We start from the raw sequence: 23,865 nt of genomic DNA, 5'->3' as shown, positions 1-23,865 counted from the left end.
CACTAGCGTAAAGAATCTATTCTTGTCCCACATACCGTGTGTGTACTCTAGCATGAAGCTTGCATGGCTATCCTCTCGCATCTCTTCACACAAGAGCGAATTGCGCGCGGGCACACACACACACACACACACACACACACACACACACACACACACACACACACACACACACACACACACACACACACACACACACACACACACACACAAGCCCAGAAACATATCTGAGCTCCCCATGTCTTCCAGACTCGATGTGTCGCATCACATCCACATCAGCATCACTTTAAGTCCTCTAATACCAGACAAGCCCAGATCCCAATGGCTAAAATACCCACATGCAACTAGACATTATTGAAGATATTCACTGGTAATGACATGATACTGTGTAGAGTATGATACAAGATGTTAAGCAAGGGGACAGGAGCAACAGGAAACAAGCTATGACTGGAAAACATGCCCTGGATAAATCTTTATTTACTGTCAACCTCTTCTGTGGTGCTTCCTAATCTGTGTGTGTGACAGATGTGCATTTTGTGTTTATGGAATACAATCATACTGTACTTTACTAATATATGGCAAAAGTTTATTGTATAATCAACAGTTTCTCATGTTATTCTGCCTGCATCTTTTATTTGCGAGCTGACTCAGCAAATCGGGCTGTGATGGGCAATGGCCTCATTTTCTACTGACATCAGGTGGATGGAAAGCAAATCCATTGTATAATGTGTAGTCTGCACACACACACACATACACACACACGCTAACCCAAAAACCTACTAAATACATGGTTTTCATCAGAAGACTCTGCTGTGACACCAGCCAAAGCTACGTGTAAAACACTAAATCTGCCAAATTTAGTTCCTTCCAAGTGGAGTCAAAGAGGATGAATAAGTCATGGCGGTCTTGCTGTTGTGTGAACAATTGTTCAGAAACAGCTGGAACATTTATCTTAAACAACATTTTCCTGCCTCAAAGAAATTGAACGGCAGTGGTCTTAAAAGCATAACCATGCATGTTTTACTGTAGTAACTGTTGTCTTATATGTATGCATGCATGCCTTATGGCGCCGTGCCCTCAAGAAACACACAAACACACATTACATATATAATTAAACACTATTATCCTCGACATCACCGAGAATAGACATGTCAGACATGGCACGTGGGTGGAAGATATAAGGAAGATAAATGCAATTGTGTCAACCATCTGATATAAAGGAATGCTGTACCAGTTAACAATAAGCAGGGCTTCTATATGGAAACATTGGATGTTTACAGTATATGGATTATAGCATCAATGTAATAAAGTCTCTTGATTTGCTAAGATATTTAACTCAGTGGATTTACAATAAAACAGACATTCCTGTCAGTTTCTCAATAGATTTTCCAGAAAATGCACAATATCATGATAGATCACAATACAATTACATTTACCAATGATAGACATAGCATGTAGCACCATAAACACTAAAACATTAAAACCTTACCGTAGGAAATTAAGTGGCCAAAAAGTGATTATTTCCACTAACTTATCTCAATATAATTTTGTATTTTGTAAATTAGATATTTAGGCTTATTCATGATTTACTGTAGCGTGCATTGTAATTCTTTGTATTACTAAAAGACAATATAAACAGGAGAGTGTCTTGTTGTTATTAAGCCGCCTGCACTGTAAGTAAGTCTCATTTATAATGTATACACGCTTTCATCATCCTCCACCCACAAGTTCAGACATACACACACGTAAAAATATCCCCTTCCCAGAATTCCAAGTAGCGAGCTCCATGGCAACCCTTTATTGACTCCCAATCACCATAGCAACAGGCATCAGCATCACACACGCTTTTTTTCCTGACCAATTTCCTCTCTGTCTGATGCGTCCGTCTCCCTTTCAGTCTTACCAGCTTCCTCTGATACAGAAACACAAATTTTCCAGAAAATCAGCCAAAACAAAACAACCTGCTGATACAATCTTTATCACGGACAGGCCAGTGTATTACGGTGGTGAGTTAGTGGCTGTAGCTGTGTGGCTTGTGGTGCATCTGCTCTGTTGGCAGGAAAGTGCCCTTGAGTAGAATATTGATGCCTAAAAGCTACAAAGGCTCTATGGTCAGTCCTGCTCACTGCAAAATGATCAATCATAAGATGTCTTTCTCTAATTCAAGTCTCAAATGTAAGTCTTAGTGTACACATGTAGATTTTTTTACTTGTATTGAATTACATTTTTCTTGAATAAAGACATTTCCTTAATTTTAACGATGTGGCAATCAGCATTTATTGTCCCATGTTTCTACATACCATCACTTGTCACATCATCACATTTTGGAAACAAAATCAGCTCACTGAGTTTTGTCGATTCCAAAGATTTAAAACCGTAAATAAGCGTAAATAACATGTCTGGTTGTCTTTGTCTGACAGTGAGCAGGTGCAGGTGGGTTTGAGGTGGGGACAGTAATTGCAGTCCATCCTTCATCTCTTTGTTCTCACATTCTAAACCACACTTATCCAGCCCCTATATTAAAAAAAACAATTTTTGGTCACCTCAAACAAACATTTGCAGCTTTTACATCAATCTACTCCATCGTGAAAGGGTTCTCTACGAGTCTGTGTCATCATGTTGTTAAATCCTCTCAATGTTTTGCTCTAATTTGTGTCCAGAAGAGCTTTCTCCCCCCCTTAAAATGATCTATTCCCCCATCTCTCTTTGTTTCACTGACGCCTCCGTCTATCCAATTGACAGTGTCTCCCTGCTGTCTATCTGTAACCCTCCTTCATTAGCTGCTGGCGTGAAGCCGAGGACTGTGTGTTTGACAGAGACTGTTTACAAGTGTACAAAAAGAGAATTACAAATGCATAGGTGAACATATATTAATTTAAAATGCTCCATTTCCATAGCAGTAAGTGTTCAAGCAGTTCAGTCATCCACGTAACAAAATGCAACTTGTCAAGCGAGTCAATAGCACTATTAGCACATGCACGTGCACAGACTCTATCAAAAGAGCCTCCAGTAAATGATCCTCTCACAAAAAACATACACTTGCCTAAACAGACTGCCTTTTCACGCCAATATCAAGCCATACCAAACAAGTGTCTTATGTGTGGCTAACAAAGACGCCTTCACTGCTTCCCCTAAAAAAAAAAAAACTCCCAACAAACATCACACTCATTCCCTGAAAAAACATTTGCCTGTGCCGAGATGGCTGATGAGACAAAGAGACCAAACATGATGCTGACAAAAAGGACCATTACTTGTGTCCTTGATACCTCAGTTTAACGACGTTAAACCAAACAGGAACAACTGAGATAAAGTAATGTGCCGATCCATTGCATTCAGGGATGTGTTGCTGAACTATTCCGCCGAGATAAAATTATATTTAAAGAAAGAAAATAAGCTGATTCTCTTTCTTGCCGAGAGTTAGTCTAAAGATTGATACAACTCTCATATCTGTACGGCAAATATAAGTCTACAGCCAGCAGCCAACTTAGCTTAGCATAAAGACTTAAAACAAGAGGAAACAGCAACCTGGCTCTGTCCAAAGAAAACAAAATATGCCTACTAACACCTCTAAAGGTCACTAATTATCCAGGAGACCAGAGAAGACTCATAAAACCACAAGGTGTCTTTTTTATACTTTGGTTTTTAAACAAACAAGGTTTAACGTCTTTATTGGTGAACTTTACAGGTGTTGGTAGAGGGGTTACCTTTAGGACAGAGCCAGGCTAGCTTTCCCCCTTATTTTCAGTCTATATGCTAAGCTAAATTTGATATGATACAATATCTCTCAGAAAGAAAGTGGTGTAAGATTGATCTTTTTTTTCACAGGGTCTGCAATTAACAATTACAAGCAATCAATCTATCACCTACGTTTTTCTTTGATTAACCGATTATTTGTTTTGTCAAAAAAATGCCCATTACAAGGTGATATCTTCAAATGGCTTGTTTTCCACACAATATTTCATTGAAAATCTTATAAAACGGAGAAAAGCAGCAAGTCTTTACATTTAAAAGACACAATCTGCTTGTTTTTGTTTGATACATTTTTTAAACAATGAATCTATGAGTCTGTGTTTTAATGCACATTATTCCAACAGAGGGCGTGGCTGTCCATGCTGGTGGATTCTTGTATCAAACTGTCAGGAAAATCTGTCAGGGATATTTGACTGAGTTATGTACAGTACGAATGATCTTATGAGCAGCAGAGGGTAATGTGGCTTACAGTGGCTGCACATTTGTCTGTGCAGTAGCTATATAGTAATTCAACAAAGCATACTACAAACACACTATAGATCAGTAGATACAGTTTCTCTGGTTTCCAGCAGCTGTCAGACCACCTGCCTGCTGGAATGACCATAAGGCCAAATGTGATGCATCTTTGTTATCATTACTCATAAGCAGAATTTTTGTACACCACTCTCTATAAACAAAATACATATAAATATGTCTGGTCGAGCTGTCTGGGATGTGGGAACGTCATTATATCATTCCAAAGAACATTCCATCAACAGGCCAACAGGAAGTGTGTTGGAAGCTTCAGAGTGCAAAGCAGACAGAAATTATTTCTCTCCAATGTATTGTAACCGCAACTCAAGCCAGGAGGGACTGCTTTTTCTTGGAATATACAACATACTTCACTCCTCACTTGCCAAGAGAGAAGGACTGAGAGTAAAACAGGGAAAACTCAGTGACTGTTTTCCACAGGAAGTCGCTCTGCTGACTTAGAGAAATGCAACTTGATTACATCATCATCAAGTTACCATAATTGTTCTGTTGCCAGAGAGTCTTAAACCTGTGTGAGCATAAGATACAGCGGGTTATGCATTTAAAAAACCATGATCTGCTGCACCAAACTCTAAAGTGTCCTATATTAACACATATATGCACACACACATATACATGCTGTTTAAATGGCACTTCATTTCAGCACATTTTCATCTTAAATTATTCTGATTACCATAAAAAAAATCCCTCTTAATGTTGTTCATGGTGGACCGTGGGGGGCTCATTTCTATCTCCGCTGCATCCTCACAGCAGGAGGCAACAGTACTGATCTCCAATATTATGGCTCTATTTGGTGATCAGTAAAAAGTCATCTAGCTTTGGCCATTATTCACCTCTTTGATGTTGGCAGATTTTAAAAATTGCAAAAGAAGGAATGGAAGAAGAGATGCAACCACAAGTTGATGACAGGCACCTCAAACATCTGGAATTTCATCCAGGTAAGATTTAAATTTGACAAAAGATAGCACAAGTTGAGCCCACAGAGCCTTGTGCCCTCCGTGGGTGGAGTTGGGAGTTTTTTGGTGTTGAACCAGCATGGGAGCGTGTTTGATCATGCTCCACTCACACTCTGAGGAATGTGCACTCACAGAGTCACTCCACACATAGTTTAAATGATGGGCCTCATCTTCACAAATTAGGGGGTTAAAGAAATAGTTGAAAGATGAAGAGATGGACAGACAGTGCATCTACGAATCTGATCAGAGGAAAGTCAAGATCACTTGATGCAACATGACAGCAACACTCCCTGTGTTGAGTGTCTTTTTTGTGATTTTTGTGAGTTAAAAAAACTGTGATTGCACAGCTGAGTTCCGACCACTGACTGAAAGCAACGAGAAGCTAAAAAAAGACAGCATGAAAAGGGGAAAGGGGCTCACCCCATACTCCAACCTCTTTAACCTCCACTGACCTCCCAGTGGATTGTGAGCAGCAGATGACACGCACACAGACGCAGCTTGCATGAGAAACACAGGGGAGGAAGAAGACCCCTTGTAGTGTGTAAGCACTCTGTTCCCAGGACTCTTTTGCTTCTGTCCTCTTTGCATCCATCCCACTAACAGCCAGCTGATTGTGAGGAATGACAGAGGAGCAGTGCAGTGTAGAAATGGAGTCACACTGGAAGATTATCCTATCTACAGTCCAGAAAACAAAGTGTGGGATAGACAGCAATGCCTTGTATAGTATATTGAGTCTTGAGTTAGCTAAATAGTTACATCACATCTATGTATAATTCTGAAAGGGAATGCATGTATGTCTTAGTGAGACTTTTTTTTTCAGACAGACACAAGAGGCTATATGTAGTGGATACAGTAGCTCAATCGGCTATTGTACAGAGAAAAAGAACAGTTCATCTGAGCTGATGATGATCTACAAAGGATCAGTAGGTTATCAGTATACAGCTCACAGTATATGTCTTTACATTGTTGTTAAGCCATGAATTGAAGTTACTGTGTCTTTTGAATTTGTATCCAGCTGCCTCTTCACATCGGAGAAATCAATTCTCCAATTTCTAAGAGGAACATGCACAGTAAAAATTCATCCAAATGGAAAAAGAATGATTTTTAATGTCATTATTAGCTGTTACTAAAGTGTCATAATATCTTAAAAGCAAAGTTTTATCATGAAAACACACTTGGCATTCTTGCCATAAACGGATAACTTTACAACGCTCAAGAGATATAATGATGCTGTGATGCCAATGACTAACCCAGCTATGTATCACAACCCCCACACGCCTGCAGCTGAGAGCCAGAAAGAGAAAATAAATTGAGAATGAAAGTGCATGTTATCCTTTAGGATATTTCAGCCCTTTTCTTCCATCAAAACAGGTACATAGTACATTAGGATGGCAGCATGGGGTATTCTTCACTGTTCCTACCTGGTTTGTAAAACATTGATACAAAACTGAAGACAACATAATTATACATATATTAATGGACTGATACAGACTTTTAGGTAAAGTAAATCTGCATACCTCGGATTTTCTAAGCACAAGGAGACACTGTTTCTATTAACTCAGCACAGAGAATGACTTCTTACTTAAAGAATGTCTGGCAAAGATAAGGCCTGCCTTATGTTTCAGTCCTGAAATACACACATACACAATATATGTATATTTATATTGAGTATATACTGCATTAACAAATAAGCACATGCATACACAAACACATACAGCTGGCTGATTGTCAGTCAGATCCTGATCCCATGTGGTGACGGCAGCACATTTGATGTGATTATAATTGAAAAGTTATTTACAAAATGCTGTCTTTTAGGGCTGGGCAATAAATCAATATTAATATTTATCATCTCTCTATATAATTGTTGAAAACTAAATTTAATGATTTTCTAATGATTTTTCCCAAAGTTTCGATCGGTCATTTGCCTTTTTTCTCTTCAACGACACAAATATTACCCATGAAGTCCTCCAAGCAAGAGGTTTATGTAATAGGTCATGGCTTAGTATGGACACAGTATGTGTTAATATTTGATTATACCCCTCTTCCCACACAAACCTACAGTAGCAGAGCTAAATATAATATGTACTAAGTCTATTTATGGCTCTGTGTGATGTGAGAGAGAAGAGATGCTGCTTTGAACCAGCCGTGTACCAGAAGAAAGAAGTGAGCGTTGCACAACAGCCTCCTGTTATCTTTGGCAGTCCTGATCGAACATCAGCGGAATAAGTCTCCTGCTGACACCGCAGTCAGATCTGCCAAAGAGGAAATAACCACTGATTTACACTTTTATCCATCTAAGAATGGTCCATCAGCGCCAGAAACTCAGGAAGAGGCACATTCTGGCTGTCTGGTTGGCATTAGGTAATCATCTGATCGTGTACATTTCACTCACGCAATGTGATCAGATCTTGGCCAAAAAGGAAATCTGAGGTCTGGTTTGGGTTTTCTGGGTTTAGCTGTGGTTCACTAATATACAGTACTGCCCTTGCACATACAGGACTTTTTTTCTGATATTTATACTCTGGAGGAACCCGGTTACTCATGTAATTTTAGGTTCATGCATGAATGTGAGTGTCATAGAGTAAAATAACTACAAAAACACCATTACGTTTGTAGTTCTGTAATGAAAAAAAAAATCTATATTGTTGCATCTAAACCCATTACTCTTTTAACTTTATAATAAAACAAACAGTGACCGTATTCTCAAAATCCTAAACGACCCATCAGCACATTTTTAAAAGGCACGCAGACCCAAATGTTTTCAATGAATGGCTGTTCAATAAAGCACTCACTTTCTCACACACACACACACACACACACACACACACACACACACACACACACACACACACACACACACACACACACACACACACACACACACACACACACACACACACACACACACACACAAACAGTTCCTTATCTTCGAGTGTGTGTGTGATGTAAGAAAGGAAATGGAATCTGCTGAAGAGGCCACGTAGACAATCTGGGACACAGAGCTCACATACCAGACAGTATTTAGTTTGGGATAACATTTATACATCTAATGAACACTAGGACCATACCACAAGTTCAATTACATCTTGTAATTGTGAATGTCCAGTTTCTGTTGGCATGATTTGGCGATTCATTGACTCCAACGTACAGCCTGTATCACTGAATGTTGGATTAAGGATTTACAGTTGAGGACAATGGCCAGAAATTCATTTCCAAAACTGAACATCAAGCACTTTCTCAGATTCCCATGATGGCTATCAATCATTTATGTCTTACACCATGTAATATGATTGTGAATTGATGTATTAATTTATGATTATATGGACTTGTGGTATAGGTGAGATGGCAGAAAAGAGAGGCTGGATGGAAAATGGAAGGACAGTTCAGGGGTTGAGAAAGAATGAAGAGACAGGTTTACATTAACACAAGAGGTGGTCTTACGCAAGACCCCCGCACACTGAGACAGCTAGAGAAGCAAATCATGCAGGACAGAGAGCTGGGGTCTGGAACATGTATGCAGTTACTCTCAAAGTGCACGTGTGTATGCATGTGTGCGTATAGTGGACACATTGTTACAGTGTGTCATGGTTTAGCTTGGAAGGATTTTATAAAATAGTGCATCTGAACAAGAGCAAAAGAAACAAATAATTGTTCTAATGTTATCTTACATGAGATAAATGTAACATTAGGTAACGTTTTATTTTAGAGGTCCCATAGTTTCCTAATCATATTCTAGTAAATTTCCTGAAAAGTACTATGTAAAATGGTGCTAATGATAGGGTAATTAGAAGCAATTTTCTGAGACGGTTGATGAGTTGAGTTTACTTAGTTGCATTGAGTTTAGAAGCAGTTGTTAATATTTAGGAGGATTTCCTTGAAAAAACTGCAAAAAATTTCAATGACCGGAAAACTAATAGATGGACAAATTTTAAATATTTGTGCACGCAATAGAAACTCCAGATTACATTAGAAATGAATTGGAATGAATTACTTGGATGTGAATTAAACAATCTCTCTAGTTTCCCTATAATCAGTACCACATTGCATAATCCTTTCCAGGAACCTTCTTTGACATTTACAGTTACATGTCACATGTACCTTCTAGTAAATCCTATGACATGTAACCTGATGTTGGCTAACTCAAGTTGCTTTATAATTTTACACAAATAGTTTCACAACTGTTGAAGAATATTTTGAAAATGGAGACTTAACTGCCCATGCTCTGACATGTTTTATTATCCAAAGTAAACCACAAGTTGCAGTCCCCATGAAACTTTCAGTTATGCTTGTTTCATACACAGTTGAGCCTTAATCTCCCTTCTCTCCGGTCAAACTCTCTCTTACAGAACCCCCCTGTTCTGCTAGCTACATCTGTCTACTCCACAATGACATACGCACACACACATACACGTGCGCGCACGCACACACACCCACCCACACACACACACACACACACACACACACACACACACACACAAATTCCTACCATGATTCTACACTCACACACTAAAGCTATGGTATATTGAGCATGGTCATCCTTCCTTCCTGCTGCAAGACATATTGTCCATTATCGACCGGTGACTTTGCTTCAGCTGTTCTGATTTTTTCCACTTGTATGCAATGGGCAATCCATCCAACAAATGGATGGAGGCATTCCCCATGCGAAATAATGCATGTGTGTGTGTGTGTGTGTGTGTGTGTGTGTGTGTGTGTGTGTGTGTGTGTGTGTGTGTGTGTGTGTGTGTGTGTGTGTGTGTGTGTGACTTTGTGGGGGCGGGAACGTTGGATCCAAGAAAGTGTGGGACTGCTGACACGGCAGATGGGAATGTTTTCATTTGGTTGCAAGGAATTCCACAGGGATCTGAGGAGAGGCTGCACTGAATAATGTAACGACGGGGAATGTAAAGGGATTCCATCAGTTTTTAAGAGAGCAATTAGTGTTCCTGTCTTTACTCATGTCTCCATGGAAGATTGGCCTGTCAGTCACACTTGTGGTTTCAGCCCTGCTCAGTGAGGATCAGGACTGGTTGTCTGCCAAATGCACAGTGAGGGATCGATCGATCGATGATGAATGTCTCAAAACACTGTAGCCGGGCTTAGAAAGGAGCAACTGAGAGGATGAAACAAATCAAAAAAGTTTAAACAAACATAAATGGTGATAAATGATGGTGTTTAGTAAAGACACCGGAAGTTAGTCAGTGGTCCAACATTCTAAAGCAATCCTGTTTAACTTCCTCCACAGAGCCACACATTCACCCCTGGGCGACAGGAACGTGGGTGGAGGAAGAGAAAGAGATGAGTGAAGGGGTTGAAGAAGGCACTGAAGAGTAAACAGGAAAAAAACAACATGAAAAAACTATAGTGCACAAAAATAAAGCCCCGGTCTCACTGGCCAAAAAACCCACTAACATCTGTTTTTTTATTTTGTTGGAAAGGTTACAATTGGCATTCATTCCCGGGACAAATTACTCTGCAGTATTCATGGGTATTTATCGGCTCTAGCTCCGATCTGCAGTGATGGTAACGTGACACCGGGAGGAAAATTTGCATTTCCTAGGAGGGCGAAAGCATGACCTGCCCTCTGCCTCTGATTCGCTAGTACTCGTTGCCTTCGTTGGTTGGGTTGGTTAGATTTAGGCATGAGGAGTGAGATTGGTTAGGGTTCGGGTAAGAATACCAGGGTAAGCCAATCAGAGGCAGAGTAGGGCAACTCATGCCTTTGCCATCCTAGGAAAAGTAATCTCGCCAACCGGATGGACACGCTAATTTTGGCCCCTTTTCTGGTGCAATACTATGACATGTATGTCATCCCGGCCAAAATTCTGTCAATTCTGCCCAAGCAGCGCCCAGACATTGTTCCAAATTAGTCAGCACCGAACTTGAAAAAGAGACTGAATAAGTAACAGATATAAAAAACAAAGCAACCACCGTAACATTGTCAATGGCCTCCATGCTTCTTTCTACTCCTTACTAACCCTGTTTTTCGGCAAGGCATACTCGTCTACTGGCAATGGGAAAGAAATAGATGTTTAAAAATCCTGCATACAGTATCCACGCTAATTTTGGTGGAATAAGGGTAAAGAGAGCAGAACTAACGCAAAAAAAGGCAGAGCAAGTTGAGCCAAATCTGAACCATCTGCTCAACTGGATCCCAGATGTGAGAGAGTGGGAGTCAGCACACACACACACACACACAAACACACAGACACACACACAATCTCGCCTCCTAGTTTGCATAGGACGGCAATGAACCAGAGTGAGCCGCATGACTATTTCATTTGTCACCTCAGGGAAGCTGTGTCCGAGGATCACCCGCCATTTGACAATACAGCTGTTCACTTCCTCTACTGGACTCAAGCTCTCTTTTTGTGCTAATTTACCAGCAATGTGTGTTTTCATTTATGCTTTGCTACCAGGATGTGTGTCCAGCCCACAATGCAACTAATGACGTATTCAGTGCATGAAATATCAGGCAGGTTACCAGGACTACAGTAACGGTGGTGACCATTAATCCTTCTTCACTCCCTGTCTTCCAACCTCTGTCCTACATCCACCATCAATCAATCAATCAATCCTTCTGTTTCTATGCTCCTTCTCACCATCAATTACCTTCCCTATCCTGTCAGCCATCTATCATTCCTCCAGCCATATTTCCCTGCATCCTTCTATTAGACAGACAGAGAGACAGACAGACAGACTCAGGTTATCTACTGAAACCCAACCCGCCTTGCTGCTGCAGCCTTGAAATTTAATTCATTTCCATCCCACATCCGCATTATATATATATATATATATATATATATATATTTTACCAATAATTGTCCAAAGGAGAAAAGGAGGAGGAGGAGGAGGAGGAGGAGGAGGAAGAGGAGGAGGAGAAAGAAAGAAAAGTAAAAGGGTGAGAACAGGACATAAAACCTGTAGGATAGATGTCAAAAGAAAGACAAATGTGTGCACACAGAACACAGAATCACTGAGAGTAAGAGGGTGAGATGAAAAGACCTCTCACTCTTTTTCTGTCTTTTCTTAAACCAGTTGGGTTGTTTTTTAATGGCGAGCATGGCTCGGCGACAGCACATAATACCCACATTGTGTGTGGATAACAAACATCCACTTGCAGCTAAATGTTTCTTTTTACAGGAAGAGGCAGGGATATCTTTGACCAATATGATCTCGAACAGAAACAGATAAACAACTGAAGAATGTGTGTGTGTGTGTGTGTGTGTGTGTGTGTGTGTGTGTGTGTGTGTGTGTGTGTGTGTGTGTGTGTGTAATGGACAGACAGTCTTGTGGAACTGGCTTGTCCCAAAATACATTTCTAAGTCTTGACGTGAGCCACTTGAACAGGATGTAAACAACGAGGACTGCAGTTGATATTTCATGGTAGAGTTTAGTTTTAAAATGGTTTACCCGTACCAAAAAGTGCTTCAGGATGAGAAGTGATATAGTGATCATTCACAGAAATGCAAAATTGTGTATGAAATTCCAAAACAAACAGAAAGCCACCATGAAGTTGAAAGTTCTGTTTCTGCAGACAAAAACCTCACTGTTTTCAGACTTTTGTTAATGTATCAAGCAGTATGGAGACACTCTGTTCTCCTCTAGGACCTTTTGATTCTATAGTGTAAGAACCCATTGGATGATTGACCCTTTCACTCTGCAGAATACGGCCATATAAATAGTTATGTGACACTATAGCACCTCATGTATTTAATGCGTGTGCTGTATAGGCAGCCACACATGCTGCTACGTGTTTAACAGCTTTGTGCATGTGTGTATACATGTTCTAATGTCTTGAGAGGGGTTTATTCATGCATGGCTAAATGTGTGGCAGTCAGCACAAAAGTCTGGCTCACCACAGATGCATTCCACATATTACACACCGGCTGATCCTGCTTGTTTCCGCCAAGTTTTGGGGTTCACAGTTCCGACATTTTGAGCGTTTAAACTCTGTCTGGCTAAACCAAAAGTCAGTCTGCTTGTTTGTCAGTCAGTCAGTCATTATGATAACAGATACCAAACCAGCAAACAGGGTTTTTGAAACTGGAAAAGCCTTGAAATCTGCAGTTTAGTGAAGACAAAAGAAGTATTTAAACTGGGCAGGACAACCAGGGATAGACAAAGTTTCCCACTGAGAAAATACTAGTTAGTGCCAAGATGAAGAAAGCAGCCCAGGAACAAGATGCAGGCAATTTACTTATTAGTCTTGATTCGAGTTTCAACAGGCCTTGAGAGATTTTAACCACCTCCCCTCCAAATCCTGATCTCAGTGAGGATGAATGATTGCAGTGAGACCTGTGAGAATGTGCAATTTGTGCCACATTTTTAACTCCTGTATCCCATGAAAGGAATCAAATTTGTTCTGGGATAGTACCGCTATATCTGCCGCAAGCCTAACTGACTGTCCCGACACAACAGTCACTATCACTTCCGAGTGGACAACTGGCCGTTGATATGTTAAATTGGCAAACTTGTATGTTTCGGTTGTCATTTTAAATCATAAATGTAACCTTTATAGGTCCGATCTATCTGACATTTCTGTTGTGCTTATTTTCTGTACTGTGTTGCTTTGCTAGCATCTTTGATCCAAACCTAATCTAACGTTACGAACAACAACATCTCACCGCCGGTTGGACTAACAGCTATATTTGGGTGGTGTCATTTTCTCAAGTCTGTGGCCAAAAAGGTAAATTAGGTCTACAAACCCAACATCAGTCCAACTGCTGACATGTGAAAGCATCAAACTCATTTTAGATAAATCAGATGAGAGTATGCTCAGCGCTGCTAAATTATATGTATTGGATGCAGGAGTTTTCCAAACGGAAGTTACTGAAAACAAATATTGTGATTGGGTTTATAAGGTCATTTGATTTTAATACCCAGAATCCCTTTCACAATGTTTGATGTCCCTGATTTGAGCTAGATTGACTGGTGAATAATGTAAGGGAAAAATACTCAAGCTTTCTTTTCAGTGCATTCTCTTGCTGATGATGGTAAACCTCTTCATTTAAGAAGTCATTACTTTAATGAGGTGTTTCAACTCATTGCGTATTACCCTTTAGTCTATCTGAAACACAATCATTGCTCTATAACTGGAAAACTGAGTACAGAGGCATAACAGTTGTGACCATTAAATGAGCGCTAGCTAAACCTCTCTCCTGACATACACCTATTCAGTCATAGCTTAGCAACCATAACATTTTAGGTGAGAAGTATGCAATACAGTAAAATAATATTGGTTTATATTTAATCACTGCCTACTTTTACAGTTTAATCGGAGTTTAGTCTGAGTTTAAGAGAGAAAGGAGAATGGGCACAGAGAAGTTGGCGCTGACAAAAGGGAGGAAAGTTTACCATAGTTCATTTACACATACTACCCACATTGTTATGATACAAAGCTGGTAGAAAATCGGCAAAGTATCCCTTTAATCTTGAAAAATGAGAGCAAATTCTAAACTGCACTGTGATTCACACATCCTCCTTTGAAGCATGACTTGTACCACGAGGACAGGTCTTAAAATAACCCAGGCAAGATGAGGTTAAAGGTCAGATTGATATTATGGATAAACCCGTGAAGCCACGGCGAATGCTACCTGAACTGGCAAAATATTAATATTCCCCAACAAGCATAGAAGTCCTGCAACATCGATTGAAGACTCACAAGTCCTTTGAACTGCAATAAGGCATACACTGTGTCAAACCAATATCTGAAATTCTACATTATCCTGCACACTGCTGCTGAATGGGGAGGGAAATTGTATTGAGGTTCTCAGGGTAAGAGGCTGATAGTGTGTGAGCTTTAATAGGGTGTGTAGGCTATCCAGTTGATTTAATCAGAGAGCGTGGTTACTGATAATCCTATTTCATATATGGGCCCCGCACTAAATCCGCCAGCAACACGTGCAGCAGAGCCGCAGAAAATCTGCTGCACCGCTGATTGTGTGGAAGTGTCCACGTGCTAGACTGATGCTCTCTCCTGAACACGTCAAACTACTGTATGCCTGACAAGCAGGAAGAGACAGGAATATGAAAATATGATTAGCCTATGTGCACACATGTATGCATGCACATGTAACACAAAAGCAGACCAGATAAAGACAGTGAAAACCACATATAGGGTCCAATTACTGCGCTTGTAACAATCATCATTTGCTAAAATTTGGTCAATGCACATTAACGTACTAATTAAAATTATGTATCAATTTTAAAGTAAATTTGACTGAGGGATTTACTGCATGTAGCATCTCCAAGGATGGGTACAAGCAGCACTGATAACAAAAATAGCTTTGATTGAGCTTTGATTTGAACAATTGTTAAAAATTGGTAGTGGGTGGAGGGGTTCTGATAAGGCAGAAATCCTTGTCAACCTTCTTGATGGATTGAAGGCCTAATTCAATCAATCATCAGTGACAGGAGAACCACAGTGTGACGAACCTGCTCTTATGTGAACTATTTCCTCTTAAGTCTACATATGGGTTATTATTATATTATTTAATTAGAATTTGGGCTTCTGTGTGAATGATCAATCTGGATCAAGCCATCAGGTTTTGTGTATTGATAAGTACTATCACATGTGAGAGGAATTACACATTTGTAAGCAGAGAAGGAATCGCAATCCATGCACTGCACACATGTTTCAAACAACAGGTCAGTAGGCACACAACATGCTGTGTGAGCAAATATGCAGCTTGCAAGCTCTGGGGCTGTCAAAAACTCTCAATTACTTCCTGAAAAATTATAACTGGCTCCAAGATTTTTGGATTCAACAAACATCTGCAGACAGCTACTCTTCCCTGCAAAGGCAAAAGGCAGTAACTTTGTTTTTGGTCGGAAACAATTTAATGATATTTTTGGGACATTCAAGACATCCTTTATCATGTGGATAAGTATCTTGAGTCAATTTTGTTGTTTTTTCAAGAGAATAATGGGTTGTCAGTAACTTCCAAAAGCCCAGGAGAAACCAAGGCAGAACACCGTAACATCTTTACCGCTCTTTGACTTTTTTTTGAAACGCTCAAATTGAGTTACGGTACAGGATAGCAATAAGTAGAAAAAAGAAAAAAGTAATTTTTCTCAGTTCCACACTCTAGCGAGTTAAGGTCTTTTGCGTTTGTAGGGCAGTACCGTGTTCTACCTTTTCTCATTTAAACCTCTTTAGGTCACACATGATGCCACATGGCTCTACTTTACAGAAGCAGTGTGCTCATTTTATCTGACATCATTGAGGGGCATCGATTCGATACACACATGCTTTCAAATCAACAAGGGTGGGGCTGACCTCTTTGTTCACTGTCTTTCAACAGTGAATTCCCTTTGTTGAGGAGAGAAAGCACACCACAAACCTTTGTATTAGAGGGTTAGACAAGACATAGATGCTGGAGTGCCTTAAGGACCAAACCTAGTAACCAATATCCTCCTGCCCACTAACACCACATCTCCACTGAAACAGCTCCTTTGAATCCTTTAACCAACATTTCTCATGCTTCTGACATGAAAGGCGTGTTTCATGCAGTTCACAGTCGGAGCGGAGCGTTCCACCAAGGCCTCTACCTTTACAAACACAGTGGGAACTAAAATATTTATGTGAACTAATGGGCGATGTCAGATACTTTTACGAGCCCCGATGCTCTGCGTTGTCTTTTTGTGACACTTGTAGGTTATGAGTGTTTAAAAGGTCAATTGGTGGTTAAATGGTGGCTTCCTGGGGAGGACAGTTACTGATCTCACCACCACCATCATCATCAGGAGTTTACTAAAAACTATCACTGTCTCCCTAATCCTCGATCTACTGCAGCCCAACCTGTCAGAGTGTGTATCCCAGAATACAGTAGTGTGTTAGTAACAAGACTTGCATCAGGTGTATCGTTACAACCGGTATTAACATATAAATATGAAGCACAGTGTTGCTATCTTAATTGCTGACTGGATTCTTAATCTTGAAATGTATAGGACTGAAATATTTTACTTTGAAAACAATCTGTCTGAATTTATGTGGTCTGAATTCCCCTCTTTAGAAATTTCAGAAGTCAATTTAAAAAATCCAGTGTGTACATATTTAGAGTTCACAAATTCAGATATAAAATAAAGTCAATCAAAGTTTTTATTCATATTGCTAAGATGTAATAGTCTATACCACACTATATGTTTATGCATCTCACTATGGCAAACATGTATGTAATTGTTAAGTGAATTTAGCAATTCTTTACATCATTTTCAGTTGGCTGCATTGTCCAGATTAAAAACTCACCATATAGCTATTAAACCTACATAAATAAATCCTCTGTGGAACTAAGTCGAGCATACATAAATTGTTCGACCTTCCTATACTTTCAAAGAAAAGCTTATTGCAAATCCCTCAAGTTAAGTGCCAAATGCAAGAGATTTGCTTGCTTTTTCTGGTGTTTGCCAGTAAACACTGATAGAAGCTCTGGGGTTAGAGAAGAGACATCATTCTTAAGCAGAGTAATTTTGTTAAAGTCATCTTTGGCATAACAAAAAACAGGTCTGATAAAAGCTTTAACATGGATGGAGAAGCTCCATATATGGAGGGTAATCTAAGCAAGTCATTTTCTTTCTGTCAGAGCACATCTCCTGCGTATGCAGAAGCATTAGGGAGAGTGGTTGGGAATGAATGTCTTGACATTAGCAAGTTAATGTCAGTGGTCTGGAATTTTTCAAAACATTTTGCCAAGGACTTGATGTTGGAGAGAGCATCCATTTCTGGTTAAGTTCAGAGGGTCACGTTGGCTCTGAAAGAGGTTTTATCAAGGACAAGGACATTGGGTGAAAGCTGGCACTTCATACTTTTACGGCTTTGGTCTGGGACACTTTCCAGGCATCATTGCATTAGCAAACATGCAATACATCAATGTCAGCCTACTTAGGCAACAGGTAATCTTATTCAGCACTAATGCATTTTTTGCTCTACTATAAAATCATCTGCACTGTTTCAATGGCACCATGTACCATTCCATTTACTCTGCAAAAAAGATATCAGCCTCTCATGTCGGGAGAGGCAGAATGAGAGGTAGTTGCCTTGCTCGCCAAAGCAGCTGGTCACCCTTGGCAACAGCAATGATACTTTCCTCCCTCTGACAAGAGAAGGCAACGTGGTCCATATTTACATATTCCACAGGCTGCTGACCAATAGGAATGCATTATCTCAGCAAAATAATGATGTGTGTAAAAGGAGGATTATGGGTGATGATGACGCAGGTGGGGTATAAAACTCCAGACAGTTAAAAGGAACCAGGGCACCAGACAAAGATCTAATGCATCAAAAAACACTTTAATCTGCCAATAAATGGAGACATGCTTTTAAAATAATGTAGGAAATCACATATAAAATGGGCCAAAAGCCCCTTTTTTTTTACATAGTGCTTTCAAATCTCTTACCAAATCCAGTTCACTACAGAGTTATATAAATATATGTTCTTGAACCTCCTTTATCTAAGAATATATCATGATGTGCCGACTGTCTCTCTCTAGATTTTCAATAGCATTTGATAACGAGAACTCTTCAAGGCTACAGATTTAACTTGATTATGAAACTTAACCAACTGGGACTGGAAAAGCTGCACAAGCAATAACAGCGTGTATGTCTAAGTAAGAGAAGGTGCCAAGGAAGGGAATGATAAAGAATCACTTTGGATCAGTCAACATAATAAGACATACCTAGTTTGTTTACCTTTCCCACATAATGTGGGGTTGAGAGCTGCCTCTATCAAAAACAGCACGCCAACTGCACTGATAGGTTGTGACCTCCTATATGTTATTCCTGCAAGTAACCATGGCAACGACAGGGGAAGTACACACTTGACAGGAGCAAAATATATGCTAATGATATCAGCCAGTCCCAAAATGTCCCAGTTAGATAATAAATGCCGTAAACATATTCTTTGTAAATCTTTACAATCATTCCCCGAAGGTACCAAGCAGGCCTGCCTTGTTGCGGATTTTCGGCATGTAGCTTGCTAGCTCGAAGTTTTTTGTTGTTTCCCATAGCGAAGGGATTTTGATAACGGCAGCAGACAGAGAGTGGAAGGTAAGGGGCAAAGCCTGACATCCAGTGCATGGCTTCCATTGATCCAGACTATATTTGTGGCTATTAAAAGGTAGAATATAATACTGTTTTATGTTGCCTAACACATTTGCAACCTAACATTCTTTGTGTCTACTTTGCCTGAATCTTGTTGACTCACTCACTCAACCTTAGCCTGACAAGCCAGACCCACAGAAGAAGAAGGTAGCGAAGCTAGCTGATAGATTAAAGTTTGCCGTATCCGGTCGGCAAAACTCTGAACACATCTTCTTTTTTTTAAGGATGATTTCTGTGCCTTTCTTTGTTCTTTTCTCAAAGAAAAGCGTAACTCCAAGTCTTCCAGAAGACCGCTGTTCCCAGCAGCAGCAGCAGCCATAAGCCCGCCCACCGACTCTATACACGATGTGATTGGCCTGACCAGAGTTTGGTTTTTCCAGCTCGCAAGCCAACGGAGAGTGCCTAGACCCCCCTGGCTGAAAATTAAATTTGCTGCCGCTAGTGTGCGTCTAGATTTCTAGGCTAACTCAGCCTGTTTTGATAGCATGATTCTGTGTATTGTATGTGGGTGGGATAAAAATGACAGAAAGAGGCCGACAGGTGCGGCTGGTTCTCCGGATCTGTAAACCCCCAGCTGTAAACTCATTGACCTGAGACATCCATCACTAGAGACAACATTCAGTATGCTCTTCCATATCCAGTATTTTCATGTGTTATTAGTCTATATGACACCGATGCCTTAATGCATTGGAGACACACCTGCAGCAAGCTTGATAGTATCGCTAAGTCAAAGATTCGACATCTGACTCTGGCTCCTCATCAACTCCACCAAGAACCACAGTTACTTACAGGAACTACACTTATAACTATAATAAATCAAATTACAATTGGCAATAATTTTACTATTTTACTTTGAAACGTACCCAAACAGAAAGTAGGTGGACCTACTTATCACAATGAAACTCTTCTCTGTATGAGAAATTCAAACTAATGACAGTGCCCACTCTCCTCTTCCATTCTTGAATTCTCTGTTCTCTTTTCTCCGAGCTCCCATTTGTCTCACAGCAGTGGCTGCTAGGCAACAGCTCACACCCACACATGCATATTAATACTTATACCATAACAATGTCGTCAATGAAAGCACTAAAAATAAGTTATAAAAGGATCATGTAATATTTGCATTTAGCTTCACTAGGTCGATGACTATGAGGTGATTTACAAAAATTAAACAGTAATGTGTTACACTTGTTTGTGGATGGGTAAGAAAATCACAGTAACACACTACACCCGAGCATTGCTCATCAAAATATCATGTTCAAGTCAGTTGGTTTCAGTTTACAATAATGACCTTGTTGAAAACTTGTCCGACTACAGTTCTGTTCTGCCATCAGAATAAAAGCACGAGCATGATAACGCCTCTAAACTCTCAGTGTAGACGAGCCAAACACTGACCCAAAGTGCCTGCACGGAATCAGATTACATCCATTTAGAACAAACAACTAAAAGCAGGTGCACATGGCTTCACCTCAAGTATTGTTATAAAATTAATGAACAAATGCAGCAGGTGAGTGCTGAATAAAAGGCAGGGCGGAGAAGAAGAAAAGACTTTAGGATACAGTGCGAGTGAGAGGAAGACTGAACAATAAGTGTTTTAAGAGTACCCAGACATACCTTAAAAATTCTTTCACACTCACCCAATCATGCATACACACATACAGGACTAGCACAAGTTCAGACCTGCTGTGAGAGGGTGTGTGTGATCTGTTTAAGCACCATGTGTGGGAAGACAGACAGGTCCGATTTTCTGCTCTTCCTACTTCTGTTTCTCCAGAATGACACAACAAGGAGAAGAAAGAAACCTGGCATACCGGCCACTTTTTCTGCAATGAAAAAGACTTTGTCTTTTATTAAATGGCAGTTTATAGTGATGGCTGCGTCACATGAATTTGTCATATGGACAATGCCTTCTGCATTTATTAATAGTTGTTTTAGGCATTTAGAATAGCTCTGGATATTTTCTTGATTTTTTCTTTTCTTAATATCAGGAGGTAAAACTGTACTCTGGTTTCAACTTTTACTTTTCTTTTTCTTTTTCCGTTTAGATGCACACAAGTATCCTGAGCCTTGTTCAGTAGAGGGTCCAGTCGGGCTAGAAACCAAACCCAAGAAACGTCTGCACCGACAGATAATCAGAAACCTGGATAATTTCATATATACAGGGGAATAAAAAAAACCAAGTTATCTTATGCTCCATGTTATATGTTATAAAATCCAAATATGATCCAACCCACGATAAGGAGTTCCATCACCATCATCGTGATCACAGTATTGCGCAACATTACATTTTCCCTACTGCTTGTAAACACAAGGAAACATCAGCTTCCTTTGTCAGTGTTGGGATTTTCCAAATAACAGTCTTTATAAGACCATGGGAAAGTGAACCAGGCAGAAAATGTCTCTTCCTGTGGCCTTCGATCACTGAGGTGGGATTTGAGCAGCAAACTCTCTCAGCTGTCTTTCTTTCATTCCACCGTGTGCTTTCTCACTCAAATCACAAATTATCTGCGAGGCACAACAGGCTCAACATTCAACAGACAGGATAGAAGTTGTGTGAGAGAGAGAGGAAGAGGAAGAGGGAAGCAACAAAATGACAAACACAGAGAACAGAGCAAACAGACGCTGACATGGAGAAACAGAACAAACATATTTGTCTTTATACAGAATAATCCAACACTCTGCTCCTTCTCAGTAAAACACTGACTAAATGGCACAACCAGCCCATCTCCCTGGCATAATTAACAAGAGATCCCTGGCCTACATGAATCTTCTCTGCTAGTTTCCCATCGGCCTGCACAGGAGTGCCAGACTGGCACGTGGACCGAGTGTGGCGGGCAAGAGGCCGAACAGCTGGATGTGTGCCCAGGATACGAGCTTTGTCCCTGCAGAGAGAGAGTGTGCTCCTCTCCCTGATGCCTCTTCGTCAGACAGTCCAAAGCTGCTGCTGCTGCAAGGGCATCTCATCTCCAGTCTCCTACCACCACAGGGTGACAGGGCCTCCTCCATGAGCAAATGAAAAGACTGCACCCAACCTACAGTATATGCCATGCTGCAACACTCATTCACACACAGGAGGGACCCATCATACACTCTCACGTGTTATAAAGACACATTTAAGGAGTGCAACAACCTGATATGCACTGAATAATTAGGATTAAGGGTTTGTATTCAGTGCACATCAGGTTGTTGGTTAAAGTATTCTGAAAATCTCTTATCATTTTTACACTCAAGCAAAATGGATCCTCACTGTGCGTGGCAACGAGTGTCCCTCCTCTCACATGCACTGAGCTAACGTTACATCCCAAAAATCATATTGAAACTACTGACGCGTGTCTTCCAGCAAATGTATTACAATTCAACTAAATGTTTTACTAACCAACTAATATGACATTTAAAAAAAAATCCAGGGAATATGATTGAAAATTTCCCAATCATATCAAAATCAAAAATGCTAAAAAAAAAAAAAAAAAAAAGACCAAAATGAAAGAAAAATCCCACCATGCTGTTGAACTCGGGAGCGAATCAGACATTCACCACATCTTGTATTATTTACACTGTTGATACCACCAGAAATTCTACAATAGCGGAAAGCGTTCCCCATCTACAAAAAAAAATACTAATCATGCGTAAAAGAAGGTGTGCCATTTTTGCGCACCGCTGTGATGTTCCTGCGAGGAGCAGCTTTACCTGAATCGGGGTGAATCTTTTATACATTCTTCAAAGTCCACCGTCATTGTTGCGTTTTCTAGTGTTTTCCCACTTCAGTCTGCCAATGTCATTGCCCACGGCGCGATGTAGCTTGAACCGTCCGGATGGTGACTGGTGTCCCCTGACGCGCAGCAGTCTGTCGCCCCTCTCCCGGTGGCACCGTGACACAATATGCGAGCTCGGTGCGCGGCAGGCAGATTACTACTACACTGCTGCCACTGCTGCCGAGACAGGCGAGAGGCGTAGCTGCACCGTGGAGTATGGAGAGACTGAAAGAGGAGAGGAGAGCGCCGACTAGTTACAACCCGCCGTAACACCTTTAGAGAACCATGGGAGGAGGAAGGCGGATCTAACCAGCTAGCTGAGACTTGAACAAAAGTCTCCCCACATAAAGTCAATTAAAGCAATGTAGGCTACATCAATATTACAGACAATATAACATAAAAACCTAATATCTGTGATGTCTGTTTCACAATATTTAGAATGATTAAAAGCTCAGTAGATAGAAGCTCAGTAAATAAATGCCGTCTCCTCCAAATGTGGGGTACCTTAATAATTTGCCCACGTTTCTATAAAATATAGGCATTATGAACCCACATATCTAAAACATTTGACAGTTTCAGAAAAGCAGAGTATCTGACGCTTGACATTTTGATAGTCTAACGATTAATGTCCTTTATATGAAGATGAATTATTTTTGTTACTTTAATCGAAATCAGACTTCTGACTTAGCCTATCATTGTGCAATAATGAAGAGAAACATAAGAGCAGTTCGGTCAATGTAATTATCGTGCTAAGATTTTTGTTTTGCAGTCTTTTTTCTTTTTC

At 40.3% G+C, this 23,865-nt stretch overlaps 1 protein-coding gene across 4 annotated transcripts in view; it reads right to left on the bottom strand.

The window, feature by feature from the left end:
- acap3b (ArfGAP with coiled-coil, ankyrin repeat and PH domains 3b) overlaps positions 1-23,288 on the bottom strand; it is a 59,014-nt gene extending 35,726 nt beyond the window's left edge. For all 4 annotated transcript variants that reach the window (XM_028576403.1, XM_028576404.1, XM_028576405.1 and 1 more), the window contains exon 1: positions 23,017-23,288. In XM_028576403.1, the coding sequence (XP_028432204.1) occupies positions 23,017-23,063 (47 nt within the window). In that variant the 5' untranslated portion in view covers positions 23,064-23,288. The remainder of the gene's footprint in view (positions 1-23,016) is intronic.
- Between the last annotated feature and the right edge of the window lie 577 nt (positions 23,289-23,865).

This window comes from Perca flavescens, chromosome 4 (genome assembly GCF_004354835.1).
Source record: "Perca flavescens isolate YP-PL-M2 chromosome 4, PFLA_1.0, whole genome shotgun sequence".
In the NCBI taxonomy this organism is placed as follows: Eukaryota; Metazoa; Chordata; class Actinopteri; order Perciformes; family Percidae; genus Perca; species Perca flavescens.
Note: the sequence above shows the minus strand (reverse complement) of the source record. Positions and strands in the feature narration are given on the sequence as shown.